General features: G+C 47.9%; 1 protein-coding gene and 1 long non-coding RNA gene across 8 annotated transcripts; one reads left to right on the top strand and one right to left on the bottom strand.

Moving 5' to 3' along the window:
- Positions 1-344: 344 nt before the first annotated feature.
- On the bottom strand, positions 345-4,337 carry LOC134034315 (uncharacterized). Its single transcript, XR_009932219.1, has 3 exons — positions 3,907-4,337; positions 2,751-2,781; positions 345-1,909 (listed from the first exon to the last, which is right to left on the bottom strand). It is a non-coding gene; the product is annotated as an uncharacterized LOC134034315 (long non-coding RNA).
- On the top strand, positions 2,814-18,710 carry ctnnd1 (catenin (cadherin-associated protein), delta 1). 7 transcript variants are annotated; one of them, XM_062478784.1, is made up of 22 exons: positions 2,814-3,166; positions 6,974-7,128; positions 8,698-8,769; positions 8,848-8,973; positions 9,113-9,405; positions 9,757-9,841; positions 9,937-10,121; positions 10,217-10,460; positions 10,650-10,872; positions 11,049-11,250; positions 11,737-11,854; positions 12,074-12,233; positions 12,852-12,869; positions 13,180-13,245; positions 13,521-13,648; positions 13,838-13,988; positions 14,157-14,352; positions 14,591-14,781; positions 15,077-15,130; positions 15,271-15,353; positions 15,784-15,838; positions 16,355-18,710. In XM_062478784.1, the coding sequence occupies exons 2-22, from the start codon at positions 6,979-6,981 to the stop codon at positions 16,411-16,413; spliced, it is 2,859 nt and encodes a 952-aa protein (XP_062334768.1). In that variant the 5' UTR covers positions 2,814-3,166; positions 6,974-6,978; the 3' UTR covers positions 16,414-18,710. The 7 variants fall into 7 exon arrangements, with proteins under 7 accessions (XP_062334768.1, XP_062334771.1, XP_062334773.1 ...); XM_062478787.1 differs by having other exon boundaries at positions 15,784-15,878; XM_062478789.1 differs by lacking the exon at positions 6,974-7,128.
- Positions 18,711-19,289: the final 579 nt, after the last annotated feature.

Genomic DNA, 19,289 nt, shown 5'->3' with positions numbered 1-19,289 from the left:
ACGTGGACCTCCATGTGAGTCTTGAACTGGTGCATGCTTATTCTTCATGAGTTGGTCAAGCAGTTAGACCAGTCAGAGAAACCAGGCTATTAGGGGTAACCAGACCTTAACAGAATTAACAGGAGATGGATTTAGAGGGTTATAACAGTTTTATTGCAAAATCGATCAGGACTATTTCACGTAATAACAGACAGAAACACATACTTGTATCAAGTCTACTCTAACACCCACACTCATCACTGTGCCATCACTCCCCCCCCCCCCCCCCCCCCCCCCCCATTGAAATCAAAAGGCTGTTGTGGTAAGACCGATTATGTTCTATACAGCTAAAACAGCCTGGGGTCAAATTGATACCAAACATAATAGGAGGGTTACATAAACATGCCCTTACACGCTAAATGTCTGTTATTACATGCTATATTAATATAACTTTTAGGGAGGAACACTTTTAGTTATGACGTTAAACTATACTTTGTCACAAAATATAGTTGTAGCAAATAGCAAATGTTCGTCTTTGAAACTACCTACAGATTTGAAAATTCCGTTGGCTAATTACAGGGCCTAACCTAAATAATGAAAATAAATAATAACTGAACTTGTTACAGTTTTGTTGCAAAGCACACTATTATGGTGAAATGTTGGCTCCTGTTTGTTGAGTTAAAACCGAAATATTGTTGTTGCATAGCAAGCATCATAGCAAAAAGACTAACAAACGTAAGAGTTAGCCTATACCCATTTTTTTTTAATTCGCCATTTCACACAATTAAAAAAAAACAAAAATGTGCAGGAACTTTAGGCCTATATTTATAATATTATGAATTGTCTGTTCCATTTGGGAGACCCAGTCAGATGAGCTGTCTGTCCCTCCCCTTTTTTCACACAGCTTCTGTGCACGGCACCTTCTCAGCAAGCAGGGGTGCCTGCAGCTGCCTGAAGGGGGCGCCAATTTGCCAATTCCCCACACAGTGAAATGATAGAAAAGAGAAAACCGCTTCGCGGCGCAGAGATTTTTATTTATTGATTTTATGCTCGTGCGCCCCACACGTGACATGAAAAAATGCCGCCCCGGGCGGCTGCCCGGTCCGCCCGTGCCTAAAACCGCCCCTGCCCACAAAGGCTACTGAGCTGCAGCCTTACCTGTCACACATGGGAGTGTGACACTAGTGCGCCCAGGTAAACCATATATTTATATGGGCCAAGGCCGAAATCATAATATATATTGGGGGGGACGCATCTCAATATTAAAATCTGGTCAAAATGTCCCCCCCAATATATTGATATACAATTATAAATGTGCTACGCTACGACAGGCAACCGTGCACTCTGTCCGAAATTATCATAAAAAAGTGAATTCGTCCCCCCCAATGTTGACTCCATGGCTACGGCCTTGCTATGGGCGACACCTTTTCCACAATCCTTAAACAGAAACCGCCCCTCTTTTGTTTTATAACAGGAAGTCCTATGGTTCCTACTTCCTCTTTGATTTCCAGAGAGATCAGAGACATCTACAGCATTGACCATTGAGCTGGTTTGCTGGTTTTCTGGAAGGGTGATGAAGTAAGCGCCACACCACCTGTGTTCGTGGAGTTGTTCCCAAGGATAGTGGAGTGTAGTTGGGGGTTTGATAAACCCAGGGCCCCTTTGGCGAAGCTCTTGGCTGTAATCTCCTCCCAAGTTTGGTCTGAGGTACTGGCATCCTGGCTCTCTCCTGTGGTTAAACCACACCGGCAAGCTGGTTCACGCTGTGACCTTCTCCTTCAGACTGTGTATGTATGGTCTGGATATGTGTTAAGTTGCAATGACTTGTCTGTGTTCTCCAATGGAACTGATGCCATTTCTCCTAAAAGGTTGTCTGGTCAATTGGTAGCTGTTGCCAATTGACAGGAGATGTCAGGATCATATTCAGAAACTATGGACAAGAAACAAAAAAAGTCAACCATCACACCCTTCATCTTCATTGTGTCAGAGGTATGTCAGTCAGGTTTCTTTCTTATATTTCTCTCTCTCTCTCTCTCTCTCTCTCTCTCTCTCTCTCTCTCTCTCTCTCTCTCTCTCTCTCTCTCTCCTTCCCTCTCTCTCTCCCTCCCTCTCTCTCTCTCTCTCTCTCTCTCTCTCTTGTCTTGTCTGTCATTGTGAAGGAGCTTTTTCCCCTCTCTAGGTCAACCGTTCAAAGCGGTAGGCTCATTCCTTCTGGTTGGCCACACACAAACACACATGCAGCCGAAACAGCTTGAGGGTTGGGGGAGATAAGAGAAACGATTTTCTGTTAGAATAAACATAACATTTATGAACAGATATTTTTGATGAATTAAGACGTTTGTTTTTATATTTAAATCGAAGACAATTGTTCCAATTGCTTAGTAATGGATGATGCTGTATCGCAATTACATTCTTCCAGCGTGCGCTAGTTGTGTTTGGCCGTGTCTGTAATAATTGAAATTAGTAATTTGAGTAGCATACCACGCGTCTCTGGACATTGACAGTTCTCTGTTGTCACTTATGTAACCGCTAGGTGGCAGCTAGCTGTTAGGCTACTGTTGATAAAAACGTGTTGATAAATGTTTTTTTTAGGAGCATTCGATTTTAATAGATTTTTCAAATTCAAGGTAATAGCACGCAATGCAGATATAATTTTTCGACCTCAGACACCAGTAATCTCAGTTTTGCCATTATAAATATTTGAATGCGTTCATATTGTAACCAAGGCACATCAAAAACAAGTTGCATTGCGCTAAACGTAGGCTACTTACGGTAATGAACTCTCCCTTCTCCAGCGGAAAGCTTGGAAAGGCAAGGAAGCAGAGAAGGAAGGAAACAAGAGGAAAGAGGAGTTAACCAGGGGAGTGAGTTACTATCATAGGTAGGTTTCCAATAGTTCAAAATGTGTAGTTTGGTTTTCGCAACAAACTTTGGATTACTCGCGTTAATTTGATTTAAGCAAATGTAGACTATGTTGTGAGATTTCGTTGATCGGTTTACAAACCTACAAATCGGAGTCGGGCATTTATAGACGCCCAGGATCGGAATTGTATTAACACTTGTGCTACTTGCTAACGCAACCGCAGTAGTTTGAACCTCTTTCGTTAGGCCATACAGAGGAGCTCAGTCTGCTCTCGTCTGGCTGTGTGGACCTTCTTGAAAATACAGTATCTGGATTCCAGAATTGGTAATTTTAGATACACATTTTGAGGATGAATTATAATATGTGAAAACTAAACAACTTTGCTTGACAGGTGTTGTTTGCTTGCCACCAAGCTAGCCCAAACAAATGGAGGCTCAATTTATTTGCTGGAATGAATATAGCCAGCTATGTTGGCTAGTGGCTAGCTAGCTAACATATTAGTACCTTGCTAAGTCGTTTTTTATAACCTCATTATGCTAAGGGAACCGGCATCTGTAATTTAATTTCGGTTTGCTGTCTTATATTAAATGTGTAATTGGCTAGTATTGATATTACTTAAAATTAGCGAGCTAGCTTCTTTGTGGACATTTGGAATTTTGAGGATACATGTGACGTTCCATAATGTTTCAGAACCACAGAGTTGTCTGCTGCAGACTGCTAGATATATCGTGTACCAATAGTCTGGAATGTGCTGTCTGGTTTGATAAGTGCAGACCAGTAGTTAGCTATTCCAGCTAACGTGAAATGGGCAGGAAAAGTTTTACAGTTTACCGAGGTTTGGCATTCGGTCGGTAGGTCATAATAGGAACTCTGCTTGAATGGCATTCCGCTTTAGTCTGGTCGTTTCGAGTCCAAGGTCCAGTTAAAAAAAATATGATTTTCTTTTTATGAGCCTACATGAGTCATTTAACCGACTCTTCGATGCGGAAGCAAAGAAATAGATCAAGCTAACGGTGGCCTGTTATTGATGCATTTGGTCGTCTTTGATTAAGTTTGTTTCTTACCTGTAGGCTATTGAATTGCATTTAACAGCCTAGTTGTTGTCTGGTCAATGACGTTACCCCGCCTTTGAAATGTTGTATTATTTGCAAGGTTATGCCAGTTGAATTTGTGGTAATTAAAATAAGTCAGCTATTGAATGCGGTTTTGTTCTGTGCTTAATATGCTCCGCTATCGAAAATGATCTTAGTTTTGGTCATTACACACTCTTTGATGTCATGGCTGTCATTGACTTCCTATCCAAAGAAAGGTGTTTAGATGAAGCCAGAAACCTGTTCCGTGGGTCTCTTGTGACTCTGTGGGGTAGGATAACAGGCGTGGTTCATTATTCACGCTTTCGGTGTAGATAAGCTACGGCATTCTCTCTTCTAGATGCTGATTCCTATTTCACAATGTACCGCAGCACTGATTTCTTCGGTCACTGACACAAGCTCTGTTACTGCGAACTTGATGATCAGTCGGTGCATATGGGTTAGCTGAGGTTTCAATCATGGTTTTTGCATTTCCAAACTGCCTTGGAATGGCATTAACCTACTGAAATCAGGAAATGAGGGGGGGGGGGCGAGTTTGTACAAGTCCCCCTTGTATAAGTCCCCCTTATCTCCAGACCTTGTAAACTGTATGTGTTTGTCCCAAAAAATGCTCTATCAAATTAGTAAAATGATGTCCAGGCCTTAGCTCTGTTTTCTGTCACAGCGACTGGGATAGTTGTGCGACACAGCCCTTTTTCTCATTCCTCTTGCCAGGGGTATCATTTTTTAAGCCTGGTAATGACGGGCTTTCAAAACTCTAGGGTGTGTCCCAGTCCCAGACATAGGCCTACACGGAAGTCGGGTGTTGTATCTGCCCCTCCCCTTCTCCCTAACTACTACGACACCTGCGGTCTGTGTGTGTGTTTATATTTGAACAGTCTGACTGTTTTTAAGTTCCATTCACTTCCTGGCCGATTATCTGACCAAGAGTGGACTAATTGTGTCCAATGTTTTTTGCCTCTTTTCTGTACACTCATCCTCTCGGACTCTTAAAAGATCAATTATTATATTATTCTTCCTATGTGAAAATTGTGAATAATTGACTGCTTCAGCAAAACATTGTGGATGGTTTATTGATGCTGTCTGAGCATGTGTCCTCCTGTCTCTACCAAGGGATTAGAAGAACTTTGTGGCTTCGTACTGAAGCTTGGATGGCTATGGGTCGTATGGCTCCTACCAAGGCACACGCAGTGACATACCAGTTCTCTGCCTCGTATGTCCGTTACACTCAGGGCGTGTTTCCACAGTCCAAAGTCTGCAGGTGGCACTGAGAGAAGCGGTTGAACTGAGCCCAGCGTAACACACCCGCATACGTGTGCACACGCACACATTCTCACTCCATTCAAATATGGCGGAGTCAGCGAAGCAGTGTCCAGGCTACAACAGCAGCTTTTGCTTTTAGTTGTGTATGTTCATGAATTTGAGTTAGAGGATGTCTTTTAAACTTATGTGATTACTGCGTAAGGCTTCAGCTGTCGTTCAGATGCATGGATTCTGACAAATGAAGGTCCTGAAGAAAGTTGAATTGGATAACTGGATTGGATTTTTCAATGTTATGATAAGGATATATTTGTTAAACTTCTCAGTCATGTTTTACCACGTGGAAGTATCATGGTTACTTGCTGTCAGTGTTGTTTGTCTTCTGCATGTTGGTGGAACTGAGGTGGAGGAAGCATTACTGACATGCAACTCAACACCTGTGACACTGGCATATGGACCGTTTTCAATGCTAGGTCGAGTTCAGGACACACCATAGCGATCTATACCAGTAAAGTTTGCTTGTGTGTGTTAATAATGTTTTTGGAGTGAGCAATAAATCAATGTGGCTCTATCAGGAATGCAGCAGCATACTGTTCACACTTGAATGCAACTTATTCCCAGTGTAATAAAGTTAAGATGGATTCCTGCCCATCACTCCCAAAATTGGGCAAAGTTGGAAAAGAAGAGAGTGAAGGAGGACTTGAGGATTCAAAGAATAAAGGATTCCCTCACCAAGAGAACTTCCAACAGCTGAGACAGGATGTGACATGCCAGAGCTCCGACTGGAATGTGTGGCAGAGGTTCTCTTGAGTGTGTGTTTGTGTCGGGAAAGCAGAAAGGTGGGAGAGTGGGTCAGTTCACCGAAACTTGCTGCCCTGTTTGAGTTCTCAAGGATAAAATCCACGTCACCCACTCTCTCTACACCTTGTATTTAGCCCCGTCCTTCTCCCAGAGTCTCTCTCTTACACGCACGCACGCACACACACACATGCACACAGACCTTGTACACATGTCTCATTGTTCCTGCATATCACGGCAGACAGCTGCAGGGGGGTTATGCTCCTGTGTGTAGAGTAGTGTCTGAGAGGTTTGGCTTCCAGCCAGGAGTGTGTGTGTGGGACAAATGTAAACGATTTTGGATGTGTTTTGGTGCCTGGCTCTGTCTGAATCCAATTTTGCATATTTTGATTACGGATGTTTTTTTGGATGGAGCTTTGTCTAAAAGCTTGTTCTATGTAGGAACACTGTGGCCTCCCAAACTTAATTTCAGAAACCCGGGCTCTCTCACCTGTGTTACTCCCTGCACGCTTACACACTCTTTCGTGGGCCGTCACACGTTTTTCACATGTACTTCTTTCACTTCAGAGCTGAGAGGTGCTAACAAGCCTCACACGGTGCCTGTGTCTGTGAAGGTGTTATTCTCTCTCCTCCTCACACTCTCTATTTATATTCTTTCCCTTTTGCTTGCCTGCCTGCTCTCGAGCCGCGGAAGAGAGTGAGAGGCTCTCTCTCTTTCTGCTCCTCGCGGATCGCCCACTCTTCTACCACTGTCCTTTCTCCTCCTCGCTTCTACCCTCCTCGACGTCTTCCGATGTGCGCCTCTCGTCTTTCCTCTCGCCCTCCCTTCCTCATCTTTCAACCCTCCTCAACCCTGTGCTTTCATGATGCCCTCGCTTCTCTCTTGCCTAGCTGAAATGGACGACCGTGTGTGACCCTTTTCTCTCTGTCTGACTCTCTCTCTCTGTGTGGTGCTGGGTTAACCTCTCTCTCTCTCTGTCAGTGTGTATGGAGCAGTGTGCGAGCGCGGCCTCCCTGCTGGCCTCGGTGCGGGAGCAGGAGAGGCAGTTTGAGATGCTGAGTCGGGCCCTGGAGGAGGAGCGACGGTGCAGCGGGACCGCCTCCGGTACCCTGCCCCGCCCCCTCCCCACCCTACAGGTAACGCGCCCCCCCCCCCCCCCCCCCACGGGTATGATGCTGGCAACCCTCCATCCAACCATCCATACATCCATCCACCCATCCATGCCCGTTCTGAATAACAGCCCTCCATGCTCCATCCTCAAGCTCTGCTGTCAGTCGTTCGGCTCAGTCTCTCCAGCAGCCCTCCCTAACCCGCCATCTTGTCTCTGTGAGCACAGACGTCCCGTTGTGACGCCGACGTGGCTTTCTGTCATTATTGTTTGTTGACATTATGCATGGAAAGTTGTCTGTCATTTGCCACCACCAGTCCTGTGGCGGCAGTACACAAAAGTACGCCTTTTTGTTGTTGTTTTTTTTCTCCTGATTATTCATTAATTTTACACATAGAAAGACTACTACTACGCTAATGAAAACTGTTGTTTTCGGCCAGTCTAGGCTGTTGAAGGCTAGGTTACCTGACTCATCCTGAAAGTATACCAGATGCATCGAATCACACACACACATACACATACACTCCATCCTGCAAGGTCATTCAAAGCCACACAAACACACACACACTCATGTCCACTCAAGCACGTATGGCTCCTGACATTAAGCATGCATGAGGCCGACCGTGCTTCACCCTCCTCCCAAATCCTCTCCATAAACACAGGCACTTGGGATCTCCGTTCCTCTCTTTCTCTCTCTCTCTGTTTCTCTCTCTGTTTCTCTCTCTGTGTCTCTCTCTGTATCTCTGTTTCTTTCTGTCTCTCTCTCTCTCTGTTTCTCTCTCTGTTTCTCTCTCTCTGTTTCTCTCTCTCTTTCTCTCTGTCTCTGTATCTCGCTCTCTGTATCTCGCTCTCTGTCTTTCTGGGAAGGACACCCAGATACACGATACAGTTCCTTCCAGGTAATCCCCAGTTCTGATAAGCGTCTGGGGTTGAGGTTGGTACCTGTCAGTTGCGGGCTGTGTGGCCGAGCAGGCAGGTTTGGAATGTGCGGTTATCTCCACGTTGTTTACTCAGGCCTCTACATGCCAAACTCTCCCAGAGCAGAGAAGGACTTTCTGACAGGTTCTCACATGCCCATTCTGGACCTGCCTCTTACTCTGCCTATCTCCCTTTCTTGGAAAAAAAGAGTCACATTTCTGCATGTGCTGGGTGTGTCACCCCCCCATCCCCTCCATACACTCCATCCCTTCTTGCAGAAACTGGAAGAGGTGTCATGAAATTCTCTCTTTCTCTCACATGACTTCATAGCCCACCCCTTTCGTGCATCCTGTCATCTTTTCACCTTTTGCTTGGGTGGTTTGCATGCCACTTTGCTCTGTCAGTGTTTTGGTTTTGTGGCAAAGGAACGATAGGGGTGAATGTTCCTGTGCTTCACCAAATCCATCCTCTGTGAGCGAGACTGTCTGTGTGTGTGTCAGGATCTGATGCAATGCCATGGGAATCCTGTGCTTTCAAATGTTTGTAATACCTGAAATACTTGGTCACTGGCCGCTGGGTCGGTACTCACCACTGAACGCTCACACAGACCCCCCCCACGATGCCGTGTGTGTGGGGGTCGTTTTAAGGGTTGTTAAACGTCCTCCCTTCCTCCTTCCAGAACGGGCGCGTGTCTTGTGATGCGGACATAGAGAGGCTCACTCTGAGCGAGGCGCACATCAACGGGTCACATGTAAGTATTATTGGTGTTTACTTTCTGAGTGGGAGAGTGTGTGTGTGTGCTGTTTTTTTACTCTGTGTGTGTGTGTAGTACATGATGGAGCCGGGTCACGTTGTCGAGGAGACGTTCACCGTAGAGGATGAACCTCAAGAGGCTCCACCCATTGTCTCCGTGGAAACCGGCGAGGACGGAACCACACGACGCACAGAGATGACGGTAACACACGCGCACACCACACACACACACAAGCACGCACACTGCAACGGGACTGTACAGCCCAGCAAATAGCTGCACGACACCCCCTCATCCCTTCTTCCTCCTCTCCTCCTCCTCCTCCACCACCCCTCCATCCCAGGTGAAGAAAACGGTCAAGACCACCACAACCAGGCACGTCATCCCCTCCGTGTCTGACACGCTCTCCCTGGACGGCATGGGGGGCGGCGGGGGGTCGGTAACGGGCATGGGGGGCTACACCACGCCCATGGAGCGCGTCTACCGCCAGGCGGTGCCCATGGACTACCCCACCTCCACAGTGCCCCGCAACTACCACTACGGACCCCCGGTCGGGTATGAGGACTACCGGGCAGGCCCCCCCTCGGAGACATACACCAGCCTGAACAGGGGGGGGCGCATGGACGATAGATACAGGTAGGGGCCTGTCTAAAGCAGGTAGGGGCCTGTCTGAAGCAGGTAGGGGCCTGTCTGAAGCAGGTAGGGGCCTGTCTGAAGCAGGTAGGGGCCTGTCTGAAGCAGGTAGGGGCCTGTCTGAAGCAGGTAGGGGCCTGTCTGAAGCAGGTAGGGGCCTGTCTGAAGCAGGTAGGGGCCTGTCTGAAGCAGGTAGGGGCCTGTCTGAAGCAGGTAGGGGCCTGTCTGAAGGGGAGCTGTCGGGAAGCCTGTTGATGCATCATGACTGTTACACTGTGGCTGTGAGTCCAACTGAGAAGCTTCCACATGGCTGGATGTGGTGGTGATGAAGAGTTTGTGTGTGTCTCCTCCCAGGCCAGTCGATGGCTACCACACCCTGGACCCAGGCTACCGGTCCCACAGCCGGAACCACCTGGACCACTATGCTGCTCAGCCACAGGTGGGTGGTGTGTGTATGCTCTTACTGTAGGTGAGTAGGATCATGCATTGGAGGTTCATGTGTGTGTGTGTGTGAACCCGTCCCGCCCCTCCCAGGTGCGTATGGGCAGTGCTCTGGAGCTGTCGGGCCTGCAGCGCTTCGTCCCGGAGCCCTACGGCCTGGAGGACGACCAGAGGAGCATGGGATACGACGAGCCCGACTACGGCATGGGGCCGCCCATCCACTACGGCACCGTGCCGCGCAATGCCCACTTCACCCACGGCCCGCCACGCAGGACAGGGTGAGAGGGAGGGAGAGAGAGAGAGAGACATAGGGTGTGTGTGTGCGTGCACTGTTTGACCCCCTCCCCCCCCCCCCCCCTCGTCCTCATTCTAGGAGTTACGAGGGCATCCTGGACGGGGGGGCAGGGGACATGTACTACTGGGGGGGCGGAGCCCCGCTGGCGCAGGGCGAGAGGGGGAGCATGGCCTCATTGGACAGCACCCTGCGGAAGGGCCCGCCCCCTTCCTGGAGGCAGCCCGAGCTGCCGGAGGTCATCGCCATGCTCAACTACAGGCTGGACCCCGTGAGGAGCAACGCCGCCGCATACCTGCAGCACCTCACCTACAAGAACGACAAGGTACTCTCTCTCACACACGCGCGCGCACACACATGCGCGCGCCAGCATCGGCAAACGTGAGTTCTTCACTCGAATCGATCTGGGTGTGACCGATGAACTATCAACACTCTCGTACTCGCACTCTCTCTCACTCACTAACTCTCTCTCCCTCTCTCTCTCGTACTTATCCCCCCCCCTCTCCTCGTCCAGGTGAAGTCAGACGTTCGGCGTATGAAGGGCATCCCTGCCCTGGTCTCCATGCTGGACATCCCCAAGAAGGAGGTGCACCACGCCGCCTGCGGGGCGCTCAAGAACATCTCGTACGGACGCGACCACGACAACAAGATCGCCATCAAGAACTGCGACGGCGTCCCCGCCCTGGTCCGCCTGCTGAGGAAGACCCGGGACCAGGACCTCACCGACACCATCACAGGTGAGGAAGAGGACGAGGACCATTAGGATGAGTCGTTGATAATGACGATGATGGTGGAAGCGGTTTGAAATGCATGTCGATACAATGTTGAAGATGATTACTATGGTAGTGGTGGTAGACAAGCATGTGGATACCGAGATGATGATGATGACCAAGGCTCCCCCTTCCGAAACCAGGCACCCTGTGGAACCTGTCGTCCCACGACTCGGTGAAGATGGAGATCGTGGACCACGCCCTGCACGCCCTCTCCGACGAGGTGATGGTGCCCCACTCCGGCTGGGAGCGGGGCGGGGGCGGCGGAGGGGGCGGAGAGGAGAACTGCAAGCCCCGCCACTTGGAATGGGAGACGGCGCTCACGAACACGGCCGGCTGCCTCCGGTAACCAATAAAAGGCAGGGGAGGGGGGAGGGAGGGAGGTGGACAGAAGTGGTGTGTGGCTAGGCAGCTTTTTATATAACCATTCTTCTTTGAATGAGTGACCGTGAAAGGAAGTGAAGCTTTGTTGTACTCGTCGGGTGGGGGGGGGGGGGGGTGTAGAGCAGGGCGTGTCTGCGGCCGCCAAGACTAGCACAAAGACGGGGGCAGTAACATGATCTACCCTTTCAGCCTCTCTCTCTGTCTCTCTCTTTCTTTCCTTCTCTCTTTCTCTCTCCTTCTCATCTCTCTTGCTCACCACAGGATTAACCTAGACTTTGGCAGTGTGGTGTTGAGGTTTATTGTCTTGGTTGTGTGCAGGAATCCTTTTGTAGTCGCAGAGTTCTTTTGGTCTCCTAATATCCCCCCACCCCCCTTCTTTCCAACCCCACACCCCCTCGACTCGCACACCTCTCTCTCACTCTTAACCTTTCTCTCTCTATCTCCCAGAAACGTGAGCTCTGAGCGCAGTGAGGCCAGGAGGAAGCTTAGAGAGTGCACAGGATTGGTCGACTCGCTCATGTACATCGTCCAATCACAGATTGACCTTAAAGATGTTGACAACAAGGTACTGGGGCATTCACACACACACACAATGTTGATTAAATCTTTTGTTTCTTAATCCTGTTATTCCTCATGCCATCTCTATATCCCTCCCTTTTTTCTTCTCTCCATTTCTTGTCCTCCTTGTTTTTCCCTCTCAATTCTCTCTCCCTTATCCCAACCCTCCCCTCTATCCTTCATCTTCTTTCCGTCTTCCCATCCCTCCTTCCCTGGCTCCCTCCAGTTGATAGAGAACAGCGTGTGTCTGCTGAGGAACTTGTCCTATCAGGTGCATCGAGAGGTGCCGGGCTGCGAGCGCTTCCAGGAGGCCCCGCCCCTCAACCAGGGCCCCGCCCCCAGCTCCACGCAGAAGGCAGGCTGTTTCAGCTCCCGCAAGGGCAAAGGTGCGACTGTGTGTGTGTGTCCTAATGTACGTGAACTGTGTTTGCTCAGTGGAAGGCAGGAGGCGATGATGTCATTGTTGACTGTTGCCTGATGTTAGTATCTATTGCTGTCTGTTACAATGGACAAGTAGCAGACCAGGTAGACAGGCAAGCAGACTTAAAGTGTAGAAGGACAGAGCTGTGTACCCTATGGAATGTTCAATATTCCTCTATAAATACTGAACTCCAATGTCTGACTATATGCTCTCGTGTCTCTGTGTTTGTATGTGTGAAGGAGAGAGGGAGAGAGAGCGAGTGTGTAGATGTTGGGTTTCAATACGTGGATACAAAAATATTTGTTCTATATTATACATGATAAATCAAGTTCTTGTGTGTTAGCTAATAAGCTGCTATGGTGCCACTAAGGTTCTTTTATCGAGAGTTGATGTAAGTGCTGTTCGCTGAAATGACCCCCTTGGCTGGTGAAACTGTAACGTTGGGGTGGCTGGGACACTGCTTATCCTTTCACTGAAATATTTTCTCTCTCGATCCCCATCATTTCACCATCCCCTCTTCTATCTGCTCCTTCCGCTCCTCTCCTCCTGTCTCGCTGCTTTCTCCTGTTTTGCTTTGGGACAGATGAGTGGTTTTCCAAAGGTAAGCTCTACTCCATCACTTGTTCTTTGGGCTGCTTGCCGTAGTGCTAGCTATGCTAACTCCTGTCCTGTGCAACCCAACTAATGCCTTGTTATGCTTGTGTGTGTGTGTGTGTGTGTACACGTACACATTTGTGTGTTTGAATAAATGGCACAATCATCAGAAACTCACGAAATGTTATGGTAGTTAGTGTATCACTTACTTGTATCACAGTGGTGGATCCAGAGCACAACAAAGGGTTTTAGAACAAAGGGGTTGTAGAATATTCCTGGAGTTTTCCTGAAGTTCCCGGTGTTCTGTTTGGCAATAGGGAAGAAAGACGAGGATGTGGCTGCGGATATGATTGAAATTCCAAAGAGGACTACACCTGCCAAAGGTAAGGAAACATTTCCAACTGCCGAGGTTATGAGGTCAGATGCCTCTTTAGGGATCTCCTGTACTTCACCTGACTTTAATGATTTGCCTATGAATGACTCACACTGGCATTTTAACCCTGAATTCATTTTTCTCTCTTTCCTGGTCCACCCTTCCTTCTGACCCCACCTCCTCCCTCCTTTCCTCTCCTCCCTTTCCTTCTTCCCCATCTCTCCTCCCTCCTCTCCTTCCCTACCTCCCCTCCTCCTCCTCCCCCCTCCTCCTCTCCTCCCCCAGGCTACGAGCTCCTGTTCCAGCCGGAGGTGGTGCGTGTCTACACCTCCCTGCTGAGGGAGAGCAAGAACCCCACGGTGCTGGAGGCCTCAGCCGGCGCCATGCAGAACCTGTGTGCCGGACGCTGGAGCGTAAGTCCCGCCCCCTCACCCCAAGCCTCCACCGCAGCACCAACCGCCACGACCGCACCTTGACTTGCATAACACGAAACGTCGACCGCACATAGCTCCAGTATTGACACGCATGTGCTCACAGTGCTAAAACGTTGTGCATCTCGCCCTCCCTCCCGCCATCCATCCATCCGTCCATCCCTCCCCCAGTATGGTCGGTACATCCGAGGGCTGGTGCGCCAGGAGAAGGGGATGCCCATGATCACAGAGCTGCTGGCCCACGGGAACGACCGTGTGGTCCGGGCCATGTCTGGAGCCCTCAGGAACCTGGCCATCGACGCCAGGAACAAGGACCTCCTAGGTCAGCCCGTTTGTGTGTGTGTGTGTGTGTGTGTGTGTGTGACCTTGAAGTTAAGTCATAACCATACCTGTTGGTGTTTTGAGTGTGAGTGTGAGTGTGAGTGTGAGTGTGCGTGTGCGTGTGCGTGTGCGTTACAGCAAGTCTTACCTGTGTGTTTGTGTGTAACAGGAAAGCACGCAGTGCCCCACCTAGTGGCCAACCTGCCCGGTGGCGGTCAGAGCCAGCCTGTCCGAGCCCTGTCTGAGGAGACGGTGGTGTCCGTACTGAGCACGCTCCACGAGGTGCTAGGCAACAGCGTGGAGGCCGCCAAGACCCTGAGAGCCGCCCAGGGCATCGAGAGACTGGTGCTCATCAACAAGGACGGGTGAGAGGGAGAGAGGGAGGGGGAGGGGGAGGGGGAGAGGGAGACACACACACACACACAGAGACACACACACAGAGACACACACACACACACACACAGACACACACAGAGACACACAGACATCTGGGCATTGGTTTTCATCCTCACGGGTATGTGTTTGTTGTGTACTTGTTTGAGCGAGACTCGTCTTAGAAACCCAATTCGGAAACATTACTGTGTGTGTCCCTCTTCTCCATAGCAACCGCTCGGACCGGGAGGTGCGAGGGGCGGGGCTGCTCCTGCAGACGGTGTGGGGCTTCAAGGAGCTGAGGCGCACGCTGGAGAAGGACGGATGGAAGAAGACGGACTTCCTGGTCAACCTCAACCCCCCCAGCAACAGCCGCACCAACGGGGGCTACGAGAGCAGCACCCTGCCTCTGCTGGATAGGGGTGAGGCGTGCACGCACACACACACACACACACACTAGAATGCTTTATTTGCATGTTGTTACAGACTCTTAAGGGTACAGAACCTCACCTGTTTCACACCGCCAATACACACCTACCGTCCTTAGATCAAAGAATTGGAGTTATAAATGACATGTCTTTTGTCAATCTATGCTGTACACGCAAGCTCACACACATACAATCCCTTAGTGACGCAGGTGACTTTCCGAAACACGTACTGAGGAAAGGGGAGCATCTTATTTCAGTGCTGAGTCAGTATGTGTGTGTCTGTCCACAGAAGAAAAGCGTGACAGAGAAAGAGAAATGATTCCACTAAACGACATGGGACCAGGTTAGTTAGAACACATGACACTCTTTCTCTCGCTCTGTTACTGCCGCACACACATTTCCACACACAGTCACTCATTCCGCACGACACTTGAAGACCCCCCTCACACACACACACACCTCTTACGAGTGCCCTCGTTTCAGATGCCTACTCTACACTGGACCAGAGGGGGCGTAGCAACACTCTGGATGACACACTCGAACCTGCTGACAAACACGGAGCACAGGTACAGTCTCCCGCGCACGCACGCACACACACACACACACAATTACAGTGACATCAATTCCCATCTGGGTTCATCTCTTACTACGTGAGGACCTCTCTACTGTAACAAAACTAGACCATATTAAAGCATTTTGCTGCATGTATACCCCGTGACTCAGGTTTTGATACTATCGACAGAACTCATAATTGTTAACCTGTTCTTAACCTCCTCTCCCCCTTAACTAACCCACTGTTCTCCCTTTCTCCTTGTTTGTTCTTTCCCCACCTCTTCATATCTGATTCTTCTTATCTCTGGTCTTTCACTTTCTCTCTGCCTAAACCCTCTTTGTCTACATATGTCTGCCTCTTTCTTTTCACTCATTCAACCTCCTCTTGATCTATTTCACTCCACCTCTGGTGTTCTCTCTTCGTCCTCCTTTTGTCTCTATCAGGGAGGGATGTATGGGGAGAGGAGGGGCTCTCGGCCTCTCATTGACTCTTACGACGGTTAGGCCACACCCACTCATCCACTGCATGTTAGCGCATGGTATGTGTGTCCACCGCTCTAGTGACCTCTCACTTCATGGCCTGAGGTGTGTGTGTGTGTGTGTGTGTGTGTGTGTGTGTGTGTGTGTGTGTGTGTGTGTGTGTGTGTGTGTGTGTGTGTGTGTGTGTGTGTGTGTGTGTGTGTGTGTGTGTGTGTGTGTCTACACACATACAGAAAAAGAGCTTGGTAGGCTGGGTGGATCCCAGACCAGTATGTCTGTCGGCTCCCTCTGCTGGTTGCAAAGTGTGTTATTGTGTTATCTCAGTCAGCATTATTTTTGCTCAATTATTGTCTTGCCGGCTGTGACATTCTTTTTAAGTGTGGCTTTAGTTGTTTTTTATCAATCTATTGGACGACAGTTTGTTGTAGCAGGTGTCCTATTAGCTCATGCTCACAAGTTTCTATCTGTGCTTGCAACACAGCTAAACGGAGATCGGTTGAACTAACTCGTCTATCGCTTTGTCTATTCTTCACAGAAAAACTGATAGTGTGCATCACCAGAAGTGAGCCTCCTCCAACGTACTGCCGCTGCTGAACCCTAATGGACGCCACACTCACCACTCAAATCGGGACCATCGCCACTCCACACGTCTTTCTCTCTCTCTCTCTTCCCCCCCATCCTCCTACATTCCTTTTTTTTTTTTTTTATCTGATGGACAGACGTTGGTTACCAATGTAACACTAGAAAGCAGAGATCCATCTCCCTTCCAGTCAGACACTTGATACCGCAGGAGACCACTCCCTGACCACTAAGCTTTACCTCCAAACACTAAGGAAGCCCGCCCACAAACACTAAGGACCCTCTCGGCTGTGCAACCCCACACGCCTCCTCCCACCACACTACCCGCATCAGTCGCAACCTCAGAGAGACTCCTCCCACTACACATGCGGCAACCTGCAATTGGCCTCGGGTCTTAGAACCTGGAACTTGGAACCACACCATGACAGTGGCGTCTCTAAGCAGAGGGAACTGTCGGAATCGGAAATGAGCAGTTGTACTTTTTCCACAGAGCTGCAGAGTATGTGCACTTCTCTAGAAGTGGCCATGAAGATATGCCAGTATAGGTTTCTGCTGTTCCAGTGACAGCTGAACTAATGATTACCACTAAACTTTTTGAACCAATGTTTGTTGATCTAATATCTGTGTGGGCTCTGACGTCGTTCTGGGATTTCCTGTGCGTTGCTGCATTTGCTACAGTGATGTATGCGTGCCAAATGTGACCCCACTGAAGCTGAAACTTTATACAAAGTGTTTCTTGATACCTTGCTTTACGCCAACTTATGCAGATGTCATACTGAAGCACTAGGGTTGCTTTTTTTATTAATACTGCTGTTTTGTTTTTTGGGGGAAGGAGATCGGAGAGATTGGATAGGGTGCGTTTTTTCCAAAAGTGGGATGTTATTTAGTCCCACAGAGGAAGGATTTGTCACACATGCAATGACATGCCGTTAGGGTTAGTGAGCCAATGTGGTTTATGGGCTCAAAGGCCACTGACTTTCATTGTCATTGTGCGTACATTTGACTTTATAATGCCAAATTCATTTTTTTGTACCTGATGGAACATTTAAACAAATATTCTGTCATGTACAGAATCATATCTGCTCTTAAGGAGACGTGCCCATCTTAACAAACCCCTATCTCTGATTCTTGTGAAGTTTTCAGAGAAACCATGATTTTGATTGTTGTTGATTCAGTGAGTGCATTTTTTTCTATCTGCAACTTTGTCAATCTTTCTCTACATATATATAAATATGAATGTGTACATATGAGACTGCCTCTAACAAAAAGTCAGTGTTGCTAACTGGAGTGCCTCGCTTGTTGGGTAGTCTAATCGGTGGATGAATGTCAGTGACCAGGGACAATAAATGGAGCCAAACTATTCTTTGTTCTTTAAGACTCCTGGGTAGAGTTTCCCCAAAGGCCTTGTAGTCCTAAGATTATTTCTAGTCCTGTTGTAGGCCTGTAGAATTCAGGCTTCTGAAGGAACCCGTCAGTGTTCTGTAACCAGTAGCTACAACACAGTACGCCTTCTAGGTTTTTTACATTCCTTTAGTGCTTGTTCCCTATTCTATGTGCTGAGCAAGATGTAGATATTTACTGGGTGGATAATTAAAAAGCACTAGGGGTGATGTTTGTGGCTTTTGTTTTGTTTTCCTTTTTTATTTAGATTTATTTTTGCGTCATGCCAGACCAACACTAATGATCATCAATGATGTGTTGAAATGTAAAAACAAGTTGCCTTCCGGAAGGGTTCTAGAATGTTCAGAGAATTCCTCTTTCCAGAATCTGTCGCAATGTAGAATGTGTACTTTGGAATTGTTGGGGTAAACAGGGATTGAGGCAGACAAGGGGTTAAAATTGGCACGTTTGTTTCAATCTATGGGGGGGAAATCTGACTGGGGGCAAAAATCTGATTTAGATTCTAGTTATTTAGATAAAGTACAGAAATACAAATAAAAAGCACATTTAACTATATAATACAAGAGAATATTTGTTAATTTGTATGGTTTTATGTATTCCTTTTTTATATTTTATTTTGGGTTTAATTGTTTGGGGTATTTTGGATGAACGCATATGCAATCAGTTTTATTTTTTGATTGAGAACATTTACAGTTTATATATTTTAATTAAACACAAAACTAGCAAAAACAAAACTCATTCTGTCATGCTATGTTGGCGATTTGTTATTGGAACACTAATTGAAAAGCTGATTCAGGAGTAATCAGCTTTATCTACTTGCCTTGGCTCTTAAAATTGCACAAAGTTATCATAAATTAAATGTGTAACTAGCAATACTGTTTTTAATAAACAAAAAATGATTTTTTTCCCCACTCGCGTGTGTGTGTGTGTGACGAGCTGGCTGACCCTTTGACCTTTCTTCGAGATCTACGCTGTCAATGGTTTTTGCTTTACAAGTGAACTTGTTTAGATCCGCATGTTAGGTGAAATGCCATTCCGAATCAGGTGCAAGCGGATCAACCAACAAACGTCCGTATGGGAACTGGCCCACGTTGTATGTCATTAAGAACATATCAACTCATTTTCCTTTTGAAACTTGTTTGTTACTGCATTAATTGTATTTTTACAAAGAAAAAATATATCACAACTCGGCTCGATAACGAAAGGTAAGCTTGTGTGCAATACCTGTCTGCAACCTAGCTGTCGTAATCAGTAGCTAGCTAAAGTTAGCTAAAAGCGAGCGTGCTTGCAAGGAAACCAATCCATCGCATGCTCTTGAGTGATGCGCTGCTCTATACTTGCCCAAACATACAATAGGGTTACACTTTTAGCAAAAGTACCACATTTATTGTACTTTAAGTGATTGTTTTACGTAATTTGTAAATAATTAGCCACATGATTAAAATAATTTTACTGACCAATTTGTGTAATTAGCATATACGTGAGGGCAT

The sequence above is a fragment of the Osmerus eperlanus genome, chromosome 14 (assembly GCF_963692335.1).
Source record: "Osmerus eperlanus chromosome 14, fOsmEpe2.1, whole genome shotgun sequence".
Lineage (NCBI taxonomy): Eukaryota > Metazoa > Chordata > Actinopteri > Osmeriformes > Osmeridae > Osmerus > Osmerus eperlanus.
The sequence above is the reverse complement of the archived record's forward strand: the minus strand, read 5'-3'. Positions and strand labels throughout refer to the sequence as shown.